General features: G+C 33.4%; 1 protein-coding gene across 1 annotated transcript in view; it reads right to left on the bottom strand.

Annotated features, from left to right (window-relative positions):
* Positions 1-14,013, bottom strand: part of MIPOL1 (mirror-image polydactyly 1) — a 311,611-nt gene that overhangs the window by 169,253 nt on the left and 128,345 nt on the right. The window contains exon 10 of the mRNA XM_032871240.1: positions 1,613-1,720. Coding sequence (XP_032727131.1) covers positions 1,613-1,720 — 108 coding nt within the window. The remainder of the gene's footprint in view (positions 1-1,612; positions 1,721-14,013) is intronic.

Consider the following 14,013-nt stretch of genomic DNA (forward strand, 5'->3'; position numbering starts at 1 on the left):
CTTTTCTTATATATTGTCTTATATAGTCTATAGTTTATAGAGATTTCTATTTTATAGGGATTTTGTTTTGTTTGGTTTTGAACTTCCTGGTTTTTTTGGTCTACATCTAACCTTCTAATTTTAATAACCTCGTAGAAATGTGCATTTCTTTCTCTCCATAAATAGCAGGTGCCATTTAATTCAATGTAACACAAATACACAACAAAGAAAGCAAGAATAAGGAGTGTGGTATTATCATGTACCTAACAAACTAGAATTTTAATTCTAGGTCTGTTTTATATGGAAATAGCCATGTCACATACAGCAAATGAAATCTGTCCCCTGATGCTGATAATAAATTGGCACTATTAGTGGAAGCTGCCTTTAAAATAAAGTTACTTTTGATCTGCAAGTATACCTTTGAAAAAAAATTATACTAGATTTTAATCATATCATGGTAAATTCCTAGCAGTAATTAAAAAGTGATCAAGAACCTACATTTCCTTTCCTTCCAATTTATTGTTCTAGTCTATAAATCTGAGAGAAAAGAAGAGAAAGCGCATTGAACAACGATGATAAAGTTACTATACCTTCCTAACTAGTCACTGAGAATTTCAAAATGAAGCTAAACACATTTGTAGAAAAATCTGATTTCAACCAAACTTCACACTTTTTGGATAGATGAAAAATATTTTCCACTTCAAAATGTCACCATTATTCTCAATTTTGGTGGGTAATTCTGGTTTAGTGAGTTACACTGCTAATGCCATAATATTCTCCTGTAATTTGTAGCAAAAACAGATTTAAGACAACAAAGTACAATACAATATTCTTGATAGCACATTATTTCTTACTGCACAATCACAACAGTGATGAATCTTTTCTGTTTCCTGTGGATATGGCTTTGTTTTTATTTTTAATCAGTTATTGAGAAAGTAAGCACCTTGAGGGCAGGAACCACTGCTATGCCACAGGTGCTATGCTAGGAACTGGGACAGAGACAAAGAAGTAGAATAGAAAGTCATAAGTACCATAAGAAAAAATACATAATTAGTAGAATCAATTCTTTTTCGTGATTATTGGATCTGTTACAATGAAACAGAATCTCTTGTCATGAAACACACACTTCAGTTGTTTCAAGTTCTCCCAGACTATATTTTCTTACTTTTCTTGTAATAAGTAACATTTTAAGAACTGTTTCAATTCCCAAACATATTCACATACCCTTCAGGGACTGTCAGTTCTGTGCGTTAATGATATCACAAGATTAGTGTAATAAATATTGATGCGAAGAAAGGCTCATGGTTTAATTTTTTTCCCTTTTAGTGTGGCCACTTTTTACTAACTACAAGAGTATGGGACATCATAAAATCAGCAACAGAATGAACACATACCCAAAGTATTAATATAGCACCACTCAAAATTCAGAAAATATGTTGTTTTCATGTACACATACACGAAATAAAATAATACCATAACAGAAGGGTGCTGTATCTGTGTTTAAAGAAGGGGTTGTTGGCAAACACCACAGCTCACTTCTGCTGAAATGTACACAACTGATATATGCAGCACAGAAAGCTGGCACCAAGGGCTTACAACCTTAATTTGCCTCTAAGAAGGAATGGAGATTTACCTTCAGAGCACGTTCTTGATTGTTTTCAGCAGTCAGATGTCTCATGTTGTTTGCTGAAGTCTGGTTCTGCTCTTTCAGATGATGAAGCTCCTGCTCTAGCCGTTTGCACTGCCACAGGGGAAGAATCCCATTAAGTAAAGGAGTTATAGCATTTTTTTTTTTCAAACAAGCCACATGAATTAATGTAAATAATACCACTGCATTCTTTAAAAGACAAGGTATCTTTTGCAACAAGAATAGTAAGTTAAAAGTAACGATGATTATGAACATAGGTTTATGGTAGTCTGGTAATTCAACTGCAATTCTGTTTGTCTTTTATTAATCTAAATATTACTATAAAATTAGAAAAATTCTTATTATTTCATAAAATTAAGGTCAACCTACATTGAAAAATATTTTCTTCACTGATCAAATGGTTTTTATCGTATATCTTGGCTGAATAAACCATGTTTCTAAAAAGCAAATGGGTTCTACATGAACCACATTATGGTATTCCGTGATGAATTTTTATGAAGTTTTTAAAAATAACAATTATCATAATATATACAGTAAGACGTTTTTCAGATTTTTAGAAACATCTAAAAGAATAATTGTGTACAGAAAAAAGTCTTGACTATAGAATGTTACAAGGTTTGGAAACAACTAAGGAAATAAATGTTTTTAATTTCTATTTTGACTAAACCTTGTTTTTAACTAAAACAAGTTATAACAAACATGAAATGACATTTTGACTTACTGGGAACACATGAAAATATAATTTTAAAAATTTTAAATAAAAGCATAAATGGGCAACTACATTGAAAAAATAATTGAAATGCCATGCCATTTGAATACAAGATCTTTATAAAAATACAACAAACTTTTTATACAATAATTGTACAGGATATAAAGTGATGTGTTGTAAGTCAGACCTACATGAAGATATTTGGGGGATTAGCTAGGAATACAGTACTAAACCCATCTTTCAGGAAAAAGTTAAAAATCACTCCTTAAGTCATCTATTTTTAAATTAGAATATTTAAGGACTGCCTGGCCAGCTCAGTTCGATGGAGTATGTAACTCTTGATTTTGGGATCATGAATTTGAGCCCCATATTGGATGCAGAGATTATTAAAAAGAAAAAAACAAACAAACAAAAAAAACACCTAAAAATTAGCATATTTAAGTACAGCCAATAAGTAAATACACATACTGATTCAGGACCTAGATAAAATTTTAGATGATTTGAAAAATGGCTAGTTGTCCTAATGAATTAAAAATCATTATTATGATACATTCAGGATACAGTCATAATCCGAATTGGCATCTGACATTGATTTCTTTTGCCTCTGACCTGTATAATATTCTTTAGTCTATATCAGTATTTCTCCTGCTTGAGTAAGATACAAATCCATTTAATAGAAAAAATTTACCAAACTGGTGATACTGACTTACACAATGATATTTTAGAACTCTAACACGGAGTATACATGCCTGAATATGTAATTGTAAAACCAAAATACATTTATAAATGAAGTAAAATAATCACAAAATGAAGACTTTAAAATATTAATTTAATTTAGCAGATAAAGTTTCATTGAAATTAAGTTCTGTAAATACAATACAGTATTAACTGATATGGTGGTAGACCATTTCAGGTTGGGTTGCCATGTCTATTCCAACGTATGCTGTGTGACAACTAAATTCACTTACCACATTTTAAAAAATTATTTGAGTGAAACGTTTGTCACATGACATCATCTGGCCCTTATTTGGAAGGGACACCTGATTTACAAGTTAAACTCTATAGCTCCCTTTTTAGCCTGTAACAATTCAAATATATGGTCACAAATGCAGCCAAAATACAAATGTGTTTTGTGAAGACATAAGTCATGAGGCATGAAAACAAATTAAGACATAGCAGTGAGCATCACAATCTAGTAGAAGTATTCTTTACTAGAATTATCCTCTACCTTTTCATTAATGTTAATATGAAATTATTACATATTAAGTGCTTAAATGGAATGACTAAATATGACCTATGATGTTACAAAGGTAGGGTAGATAATTTGGCTATGGGATAAAAGAATGTTTCATGGAGCAGATGACATCTGAGTTGGGCTTATTTGGGGAACATGATTTTATAAGGTGAAAGAGGAGAAACAGGAAGAATACAGGAGAAAATGCAGAAACATCAAGAGTCTATCTGGAGAAAGTGAGAAATCATGGTTACAAGTCATCTGACCATCTATTTTTTAGGTTCCTAAGTAAAAAAGAAACAACCCAAGGATAGAAACCTTTTTTCCTACCTACATGATCCACAAAATATGAAATACTATAGCCAAACAGAGAAGTATGGCTTAAGAACAATAAAGCTATTTTTGAACCCGAGGACATTTACCCACATTGCATACTTGAGCTCAGTTTTCAAGGCCCTGAAGTATAAGAGGGATAGAAAAATAAGGTCCAGGTACCATTCAAACTAGCAGGTATCCTAAAGGGTTACACATTCAAGTGTTTAGTGATCCTACCTACCTTTATGAATGAAAAGAAACAAGACAAATGCTAGAGAAAATGTATGTCCTTAAATCAAGAAATATATAATTTGGGGGCACTTGGGTGGCTTAGTCGTTAAGTGTCTGCCTTCGGCTCAGGTCATGATCCCAGGGTCCTGGAATCGAGCCCCACATCGGGCTGCCTGCTTAGCGGGGAGCCTGCTTCTCCCTCTCCCACTCCCCCTAACTGTGTTCCCTCTCTTGCTGTGTCTCTCACTGTCAAATAAATAAATAAAATCTTAAAAAAAAAAAAAGAAATATATGATTTGTTCTATGGTTTTAGAGTTTCATTTTGAAGTAACATAATTAAAAGTAATACAATATTTTCCTTGGTCATATTCTGCCAAATATTAATATCCTCAAAAGTTCTAGTGAATAAATTGAGACCTAGGAGGTTTCTGACATTTTTTATATTTTAAAATTTTTTTAATTTTTATTTTTTAAAAGATTTATTTATTTTACAGAGAGGGAGAGGGAGAGAAAGCATGGTGGAGTGGGGGGAGGGATGATAGGACAGGGAGACAAGCAGACTCCCCTCCCTGCCGTGTGGAGAGCCAGATGTGGCTTGATCCCAGGACCCTGAGATCATGACCTAAACCAAAATCAAGAGTCAGATGCTTAATCAACTGAGCCACCCAGGTACCCCTTAAAATTTTTTTAACACTCAAATTGAACTTAGGTAAATGCTATCTGTATACTGTTACAGAGTCCTTGAGAACTAGAATTCTTATCATATGAGACAAAAGATAAAGATGAAAGATAAAATAGGTTAAATAAAACACCTTTTAGTTCAGAATTTGAATTGGAAGTGTTAGTACAAGGATACAAAGAATTTTATTTTTTAAAAATGTGTGTTTATGTATTTCCTAGTTTTGCCCATTGAAAAGGGTAGAAATAACAGGAAACCAGTAGCAATGAGCACTCCCAGCACAGTATCATGTGGGTCCAAGTGCCATTTCTTACTAAAGATATAGGACTCTGGATATATGGCTGACTCCAGCTCTGGGACAATAAATGTACAATATGATCCAAGAATACGTGTTCTTAGTAGAAGTTTTGTATTTAAAAATCAGTGCACAGGGGGAAGCCTGGGTGGCTCAGTGGGTTAAAGCCTCTGCCTTGGGCTCAGGTCATGATCCCAGGGTCCTGGGATAGAGCCCTACATCCGGCTCTCTGCTCAGCGGGGAGCCTGCTTCCTCCTCTCTCTGTCTGCCTCTCTGCCTACTTGTGATCTCTGTCAAATAAATAAATAAAATCTTAAAAAAAAAATCAGTACAAAGGAACTATCAAAGAGACTCAGAAAAGACTCAGGAGACAACTTAAAAAGTCCCCCACCAGCTAAAGAGAAGAGAATATGATCCTATAAGGCTAGTAACTGAAATACATTATAACACACATTATATGTTTAATTAGAGATCATAATGACAATAAAAATTTTTAAAACCTAATTATATCACTGTTGGGGAATACTAGTAAGCCAAGTATTTATCTTCTATTTCTTATATAAACATTACCACTAGGTAAACAAACAATAGATAAGAATATCACTATACAAGTATTCAAGCTAATAAAAAAAAGGGCATGTTAGAATACTACAATTCTGAAATCATTCCTATACTGAGATCATTAATATAGCACTGAAACTGCTAGTAACATAGTTCTTTCACAAACCAACATGTATTCCCAGATAAAACACAAAACCTCCTGCAGTCTTGGTAATAAAAATTAATCTAAATCTGATCAAGCTATAGATCAAATTGCCATATGTATAGAATAGAGAGGAACATATTAAATGACACTAAGGAGATGCAATGAATAAACACAGTAACTCTACAAGAAAAATGACTCATTTTGTTTAAAAAATAAATTCCAAGGTGGTGTCAGGGTGGCTCAGTCAGTTAAGCATATAGGTCTTGATCTCAGGATTGTGAGTTCAAGCCCTGTGCTGGGCTCCATGCTGGGCGAGGAGCCTACTTTAAAAAATAAATAAATAAAATTTTAAAATTTAAGGGAAAAAAGAGATAGAAAGGGAATATATAAACTAAAAATAGTGTTAAGAATCAATTCAATTATCTGCAGTGTGTAGTTCCTATTTAATACAGATTCAAAATAAAGAGGAAAGTTACAGTATTTATGAGATCACTGGAATTTGAAAACTAATTGGATATTTCACAATTATTCTTTATTTGTTAATATTTATGTGATAATGAAGTTATATTTTAAGCAACAGTTGATATCTTTTAGAAAGACAATAAAATTTAGAGACAAAAAGGATATTATGTCTGCTAAAGTTCCTTCAAAACAACGTGAGAAGGAACAAATGAGTGGGGGATAGAAATAAAAAAGCTGGACAGTTGTAGCAGAGTACAAATATGTCAAGGGCTCAGAGATCTATGGCTACTAAGTTCACTAATAAGAAGAAAAGCATTACATTTTTCTCTACAATGCAAGTGAACAAAACATACAAAACATAAAAATTGATAGCAAAATTTTTATAAACTGAATTTGGCCCATATTTAATATAAGATCTGTTTTCAGCAGTAATTTCCTCTTACTTGCTATTGTAAATTTTGAAGAAGCAGACAATACATTGCTATGATTGTTTTACTTTATATGTACTTTCTGAAAGATTACCATGCCTTAAGTTTTTAACAAGAAGTTCTCTAATATAGTGTAAGTTTTTTAAAGCTGTCATTTCTCCTGTGCAATCTGCTTTCAGTCACAGATCATTTTGATTGCACACAATCAAATGTCTTCCCCTCTGAATGCTATGCAATTCTTTCCTTTGCAGACAAAAAATAATACCAGGCTCTTCCAGTCAAAACAGAAACTCCACTTTGGTGTCAATGTGAATTATGTACTTTGAACTGCAGATGTTTAGAAGCACTTAGGATTATATAAATAAGTTTTTATTCTTCTTCATTTAGAAGAATCTTTAAAAATCACTTCATTTTAGCTTTAAAAACAATAACTAGAATGCGTTTCTCACACTGCAATAACTTGGAATAAAGAGTTTTCAAATTCAAAGAGTAACTTGTTTCCTCAAAGCTCTGGAAAAATATCAGTAACTTGGTTTAAATGAATATTTATATAATACTCAGAGGTTTATAAATACCAACGATTAAAAAAGAAAAACAATAATTATGTGAAGGAGTCTCTAAAATCACATGTACTGTAGATGATGTGTACATATATACACAAATGCACACACATATAAAACATATAGAAAACACAGTTATTCAGCAAATATTCATTGAACACCCACTAGACAATATACCAGCACCCACCAGGCAACATGCCAGGAAACGACATGTTGCAACAGAGTTATACATATAAAAATCTTAATTACATATACATATTTCAAAAACACCATAAGAAAGTAAATAACTAGGGATTTAATAACAAATACAGTAATTCATACTCTCTTTTTTTTTAAGTAAGCTCCACACCCAGCGTGGAGCTCAACACGGGGCTTGAATTCACTGCCTTCAGATGCAGACCTGAGCTAAAATTAACCCACTGAGACACCCAGGTGCCCTCATACTCATTTTGAACTACTGAATTATTCGAAAAAAGATTAAAGAAACATTTTAAGTCACAAAGTAAAAAGATTAGTAAAATGATGATTATTTTCAAAGGTATCAACACGCATGTAGGTATTTATTTAGTATGCTTTTATTAAAATATAATTTTTTAAAAAAGCTTTTATTTATTTATTTGACAGAGACACAGTGAGAGAGGGAACACAAATAGGGAGTGAGAGAGGGAGAAGGAGGCTGCCAGCTGAGCAGGGAACCCGGTATGGGGCTCAATTCCAGGACCCTGTGATCATGACCTGAGCTGAAGGCAGATGCCCAATGACTGAGCCACCCAGGTACTGCTAAAACATAATTTTTGTAATATTGTTTATTATATGAGTTGTATTCATAAAAAGCTATTCATCTGAAGAAATCATGGTTTGCATCTCTATATCAGAATAAGGATTAATACACATAATATTAATGATAGTCACTCAACTCTTAGTGAAAATTAGTATGTGCCAGGCCCTGTTCTAAACACTTCATATGTGTTAATCAGCAAAACTTCATGTGGACCCTATGAGTTAGATATTGTGATAATAGAATAGAAGGAAGTAGAAGCAGAGAGTAAAAATAACTTCTTCAAAGTCATGCAACTAATAAGGATTCAATGTCATGCACTGTAATTCAGTTTCTCACAAAAATGTGTAACATGCACACATATGTCCCATAGCAAAAGGACTACAGAAAAAGTTAAAGATGATGACATTTTAAAATTGAACATTGAACAGTTAGAGATACAGATAATTTTTAAAGTACTACATAGATCTGACATAAGAAAATATTCAACATAGATCAGAATGGAATATGGACTAGCCAGTATGTAGAATTATTATCTTTTTTAAAAAAATATTTTATTTATTTATTTGACAGAAAGAGAGAGAGAGAGATCACAAGCAGGCAGAGAGGCAGGCAGTGAGAGAGGGGGAAGCATTCTCCCCGCTGAGCAGAGAGCCCGATGCAGGGCTTGATCCCAGGACCCTGAGATCATGACCCGAGCCGAAGGCAGAGCTTAACCCACTGAGCCACCCAGGTGCCCCTAGAATTATTATCTTTTAACACAATTCATTCATACCCAATGAGTGCATGTGTTTTCAGGTTGCATCTCAGAGCTAATAAATATTTCAGAGAGCTATTTCTAGAATACATCTCTGATTGATCACACTAACTCCTACCTAACATTTTGGTATCATTTATTGGGTCTCCCATTACTTCCAGAATTAAAACCAAGTTTTGGAAAATAACAGCAGAATTTCATGGCCCAGATTCATTTCATATTTTCTCATTCCTCACCAATTGCACACTTTGGTCTAATTTGGACATGCCAAATTCTCCATCCGATTGGCACTGTCCCTCACAACCACTTATGATCCTGGGGCAAACCTAACACCTTGTTTATTAAAGCTATCTAATGCATGTTTATTAAATAAATAATGTGAATTTCATTTAAAGAATTCTTATTTTTTCATATTAATTTCCTTTCAAAATTAAAGGCAATTGCGCTAAACAGTATTTAGGCAATCAGATACCTACAAGCATAAATGCAGCATAAAAATATCTGAAAAAATCCGAAAAAAGTATATGAAGTAAAAGTAACTAATTTCTAAAATATAGAGATAAGAAAAGTAGCATTATTTGTGTTTCCTAAGATGAAAAATTATAAATATAAGCAATGACTATTTAAAGATATGCCTTTCAACTACCTCCCAATTAAGAAGCATAAAGTCAACATTTTTAAAAGTTTGGGATACAGCAGCAGTATGGTAATGCAAGTAGGGCCATAATAAGGAAAGAATAGTAGTAAGACACCAAGATGCTAGATAGGAAAACAGGGCCAAAAAACCAGAGGAAAGAAGACAGGGTTTTATCTTAGATGAAATTTATATAGAGCAAAATGCACAGATTTCAAGGGAATAGTTCATTTATTTTTAGACAGATTTATAAATCTAGACAAATTTCAGCTAATCTACATTGAGAGCCATAAACTACCATTGTTTTGTTTTGAAATACCATGGATCATTTCACCTTTTCTTTAACTTCATAAAAAACAATGGAACTTTTAAGTCTGTAACCTTTTGTTTGACTTATTTCAATCAACTATATATTGTTAATTCATATATGTTTGTATGCCTCAATAGTTCATTCTTTTCTTGCAAAACAGTATTCCATTTATGAATATACTATAATCTATTTTCCTGTTAATGAAATGGTACTTGAGTTGTTTTTAGTATTTGGATATTTTGAATGAGCTCCAATAAACATTCCTCTAAGTCTTACAATGTACATTTATTTTCATTTTCCTTGGGTAAACCTCTAGAAATGGAATTGCTATGTTACAGAGTGGATATTGTTCCACTGTATAAGAAACTGCCGAGCACTTTTCAAAACAGTTTGTACCATCTTATACTCAGATTAGCAATGGTTTAGAATTTGGTTGCTGACATCCTCACCAATATTTGTTGTCAGTTTTTTAATTTCAGATGCCATAGTACATGAGATAGAGTATCACATTTAAATTTATATTTTCCTATTCACCAATTATATTTTCATGTGTTTATTGGATATTTGTGAAGTTTCTCCTCTGGTCTTCTGCCCATTTTTGGGGGGGTTGTTTATCTTCTTATCATCTATTTGCAGGAATTATTTAAAATTTAATATAAGTCCTTTGTCAGATATATGAATTATAAATATTTTCTCCCAGGTATGGCTTACCTTTTCATTTTCTTAAAAGTTGGCCTTTGAGGAGTATTAATTTTTAATTTTATTAAAGGCAGAATTATCAAATTTTTTCATTATGTTTAGAGCTATTTCTGTCTTTTTAAAAATGTCTGGCTATCCCAATGTAATAAAAACATTTTCCTCAAGTTTCTAACTATATCTCTCAAGTTTTAGCTTTCTTGTTTAGCTCTACAATCTACCTTGACTTTATTTTTGATTACAGCATGAAGAGTCCTGTTTGTTCCATACTGATATCCACCTATTGCACCACTATTTGCTGACTTGCCTCTCCTCAGTGGACTGACCTGATGTCCTGGTCTAAAATCAATCAAGTGCCACAAGCAAAAGAATGAAGTTAGACAACTTCTTAAGACATACAGAAAAATTAACATTGACCACAGAACTAAATATAAAAGCCAAAACTATAAAAATCTTGGAGAAAACACCTTGGAAATAAAAATTTATCTTAAGATAAAAAACTTAGGAGTAAATCTTAGTTGACACTGGGTTAACCATAACCTTCTAAGCCCTCAAGTGACATTAAATAAAAAAATATAAAATGGACTTCATCACAGTAAAAAACTTTTTGTTCCATGTATCATAAAGTGAAAAATTTTACAAATGCTGTTTATGATAAAAAGCTTATATGTATAATATATAAAGAACTGTTACAACTCAGTAACACAAAGAATAAACACATAACTAAATAATGGGCAAAGGATCAGAATACAAACAGAATACAAGACAAGACATCATTAGCTATTAGGGAAATGCAAAAAAAAACCACAATGAGAGTGATTTCTGCAAGACGGTTGACTAAGAAGCTCTAGGCCTGAATTCTCCAATGGAATCCAAAACTAAACAACGTATGAAACAAAGCCTTGTGGGAGTTCCAGAAGCCAATTAAGGATCAGCAGTTAAGGACCAACCAAGAAAAAGACACTCTCAAACTGTAGAAGACTTTGTAGCATTTTTACTTGCCTCTCCTGGACTGTTTCTCTGGCACATCACAGTGACGTCAGTTGAGAGGAGACTGCCCAATTCCTAGCTCCTTCCTTGGATGAGACAAAAAAGAGGGACTTTTCCCCAACATTCTGGCTTATCTACAGGCTGTCCAAGGAATTTTCTGCCTTGTCTGATGTGGAGTGCTGAAGGGAACAAAGGCATAGTTTGGCTATTAAGTTGAAGGTTGTTGAAAACAGTAGTAGACACCGTGGCTAATGAGAACTACAGGAGAACTGCAGAGCCTTAGATGTATGGAATCAAGAAATTATTAGCAGAAGACAGCTATAGATATCTAAGGCCCTACAAAGAAGCAAATGTGAGACTCTAAAGGAAATTAAGGATGTTTAAAGGAACCAAGTACAGGGAAAAATTGGTTAAAAAAAAAAAAAAAGCATACATAGGCCCAGGGAAGATGCCTCTCCAGAAAAGGCCCAAGAAAACTTGAGACATCATCCCATCTGATTAGCATAGAGCTAGTCCACAAAGACTGGGAGATATGGATATTTATTCAAATGATCAATTTTCAATGACAAAAAAATCAGAAGGCATTCAAAGAAACAAGAAATCATGGCCTATTTGAAGGAACAAAATAAATCCTTAGAAACCAACCCTAAAGAAACACATGCCTTAAACTTACCGGGCAAAGACTTTAAACAACTATCTTATGTATGCTCAATGACACAGAGGAGAACAGGAAAAGAAAATTAAACAATATCAGGACAGCAATATAAGAACAAAATGAGGATACCAAAAAATTAAAACAATTACTAAGAACAACAACAAAACAAAACAAAACAGACATTTTGGAGCTGAAAAACACATTCTGAACAGAAAAATTCACTAAAAGTGTTCAACTGCACACTCAAACAGAATAAAGAACCAGTGAACCTAAACAAAGTTAATTTGAAATTATTGTCTGAGGAGCAAAAAAAGAAAAAATAATAAAGCCTAAGGGATTTATGGTCCTATCAAGTGGACTAGTATAACATTATAGGATTCAAAGAAAGTGGAAGAAGGAGAGAAAGGGGTCAGAAGGTTCATTTGAAAAAATAATGGCGGAAAACCTCCCAAATTTGAGAAAATACAGGATGTTAAAAATTACAGGAAATTCAACAAACTCCAAACAGGATAACTCTAGAGAGACCCATACTAAGATGCATTATAATCAAGCCACTGAAAGTAAAAAACAAACTGAATCTTAGAAGCATCAAAAAAAAAGAACTCTTTGTGTACAAGAGATGTTTAATAAGATTACCAGTAGGGTAATCTTGCAGGCCAGACAGAAAGCAGTGAGATGATATATTTAAACTGGTGAATGGGGAAAAAAACACATAAAAACCCAATACCCTGTCAAATAAGAATTCCATATCTGGCAAAAATGTCTGTCAAAAGTAAGGACAGGGGCACCTGGGTGGCTCAGTGGGTTAAGCCTCTGCCTTCAGCTCAGGTCATGATCTCAGGGTCCTGGAATTGAGCCCTGCATTGGGCTCTCTGCTCACAGTGAGCCTGCTTCCTCCTCTCTCTGCCTGCCTCTCTGCCTACTTGTGATCTCTCTCTCTCTCTGTCAAATAAATAATAAATAAAATCTTTAAAAAAAAATAAGGACAATAGGGGTGCCTGGATGGCTCAGTAGGTTAAGCCTCTGCCTTCGGCTTGGGTCATGATCTCAGGGTCCTGGGATCTAGTCCTGCATCAGGCTCTCTGCTCAGCAGGGGGCCTGCTTCTCCCTCCCCCTCTGCCTACCTCGCTATTTGTGATCTCTCTCTATTTAAAATAAATAGAATCTTTAAAAAACAAAAAATGAGGAAAATACTAAGACATTCTCAGATAAACAAAAACCAAGGAAATTTATTAACATTAATCTGCCCTAACAAGAAATGCTAAAAGGAGTCCTTCAAGATAAAATGAAAGGACACTAGACAGTAAATAAAAGGCCATATGAAATTATAAATTCTCTAGTGTGGTCTTTGAGAGATTCACTTTACATCTAAGGACATAAAAAGGCTTAAAGTGAAGATGTAGGAAAAAGATATTCCATACAAATAGGAGCCAAAAAAGAGCACAAGTAGCTATAATAACATCAGGCAAGTAGATTTTAAGTCAAAAACTGTTACAAAGAAGAGCACTTTATAATGATAAAAGGGTCAATTCACCAATAAGACATAACATATTAAGTTTTTACATATGCTGATTTCAAAACTCATACAAGGCTACAATAATCCAGAGTGTGGTACTGGCATAAAGGCAGACATGTAGACCACAGAACAGAATAGAAAGTTCAGGAATAAACCACTGTATATATCATCAAATAATCTTTCATAAGGGTGTTAAGACCATACAGTGGAGGAAAAGATAGTTTTTTCAAGAAATGGTATTAGAAGACTGGATATCCACATGCAAAATAATGAAGTTGAAGACTTACCTTATACCATATACAAAAATCAACTCAAAATGGATCACATACATAAATACATGTAAGAGCTAAAATTACACAACTCCTAGACAAAAATATAAGGGAAAAGGTTCACATTAGGTTTGGCAATCATTTCCTGGATAGGATACCAAA

The sequence above is a fragment of the Lontra canadensis genome, unplaced genomic scaffold (genome assembly GCF_010015895.1).
Source record: "Lontra canadensis isolate GAN:19392208 unplaced genomic scaffold, GSC_riverotter_1.0 scaffold42, whole genome shotgun sequence".
NCBI lineage: Eukaryota > Metazoa > Chordata > Mammalia > Carnivora > Mustelidae > Lontra > Lontra canadensis.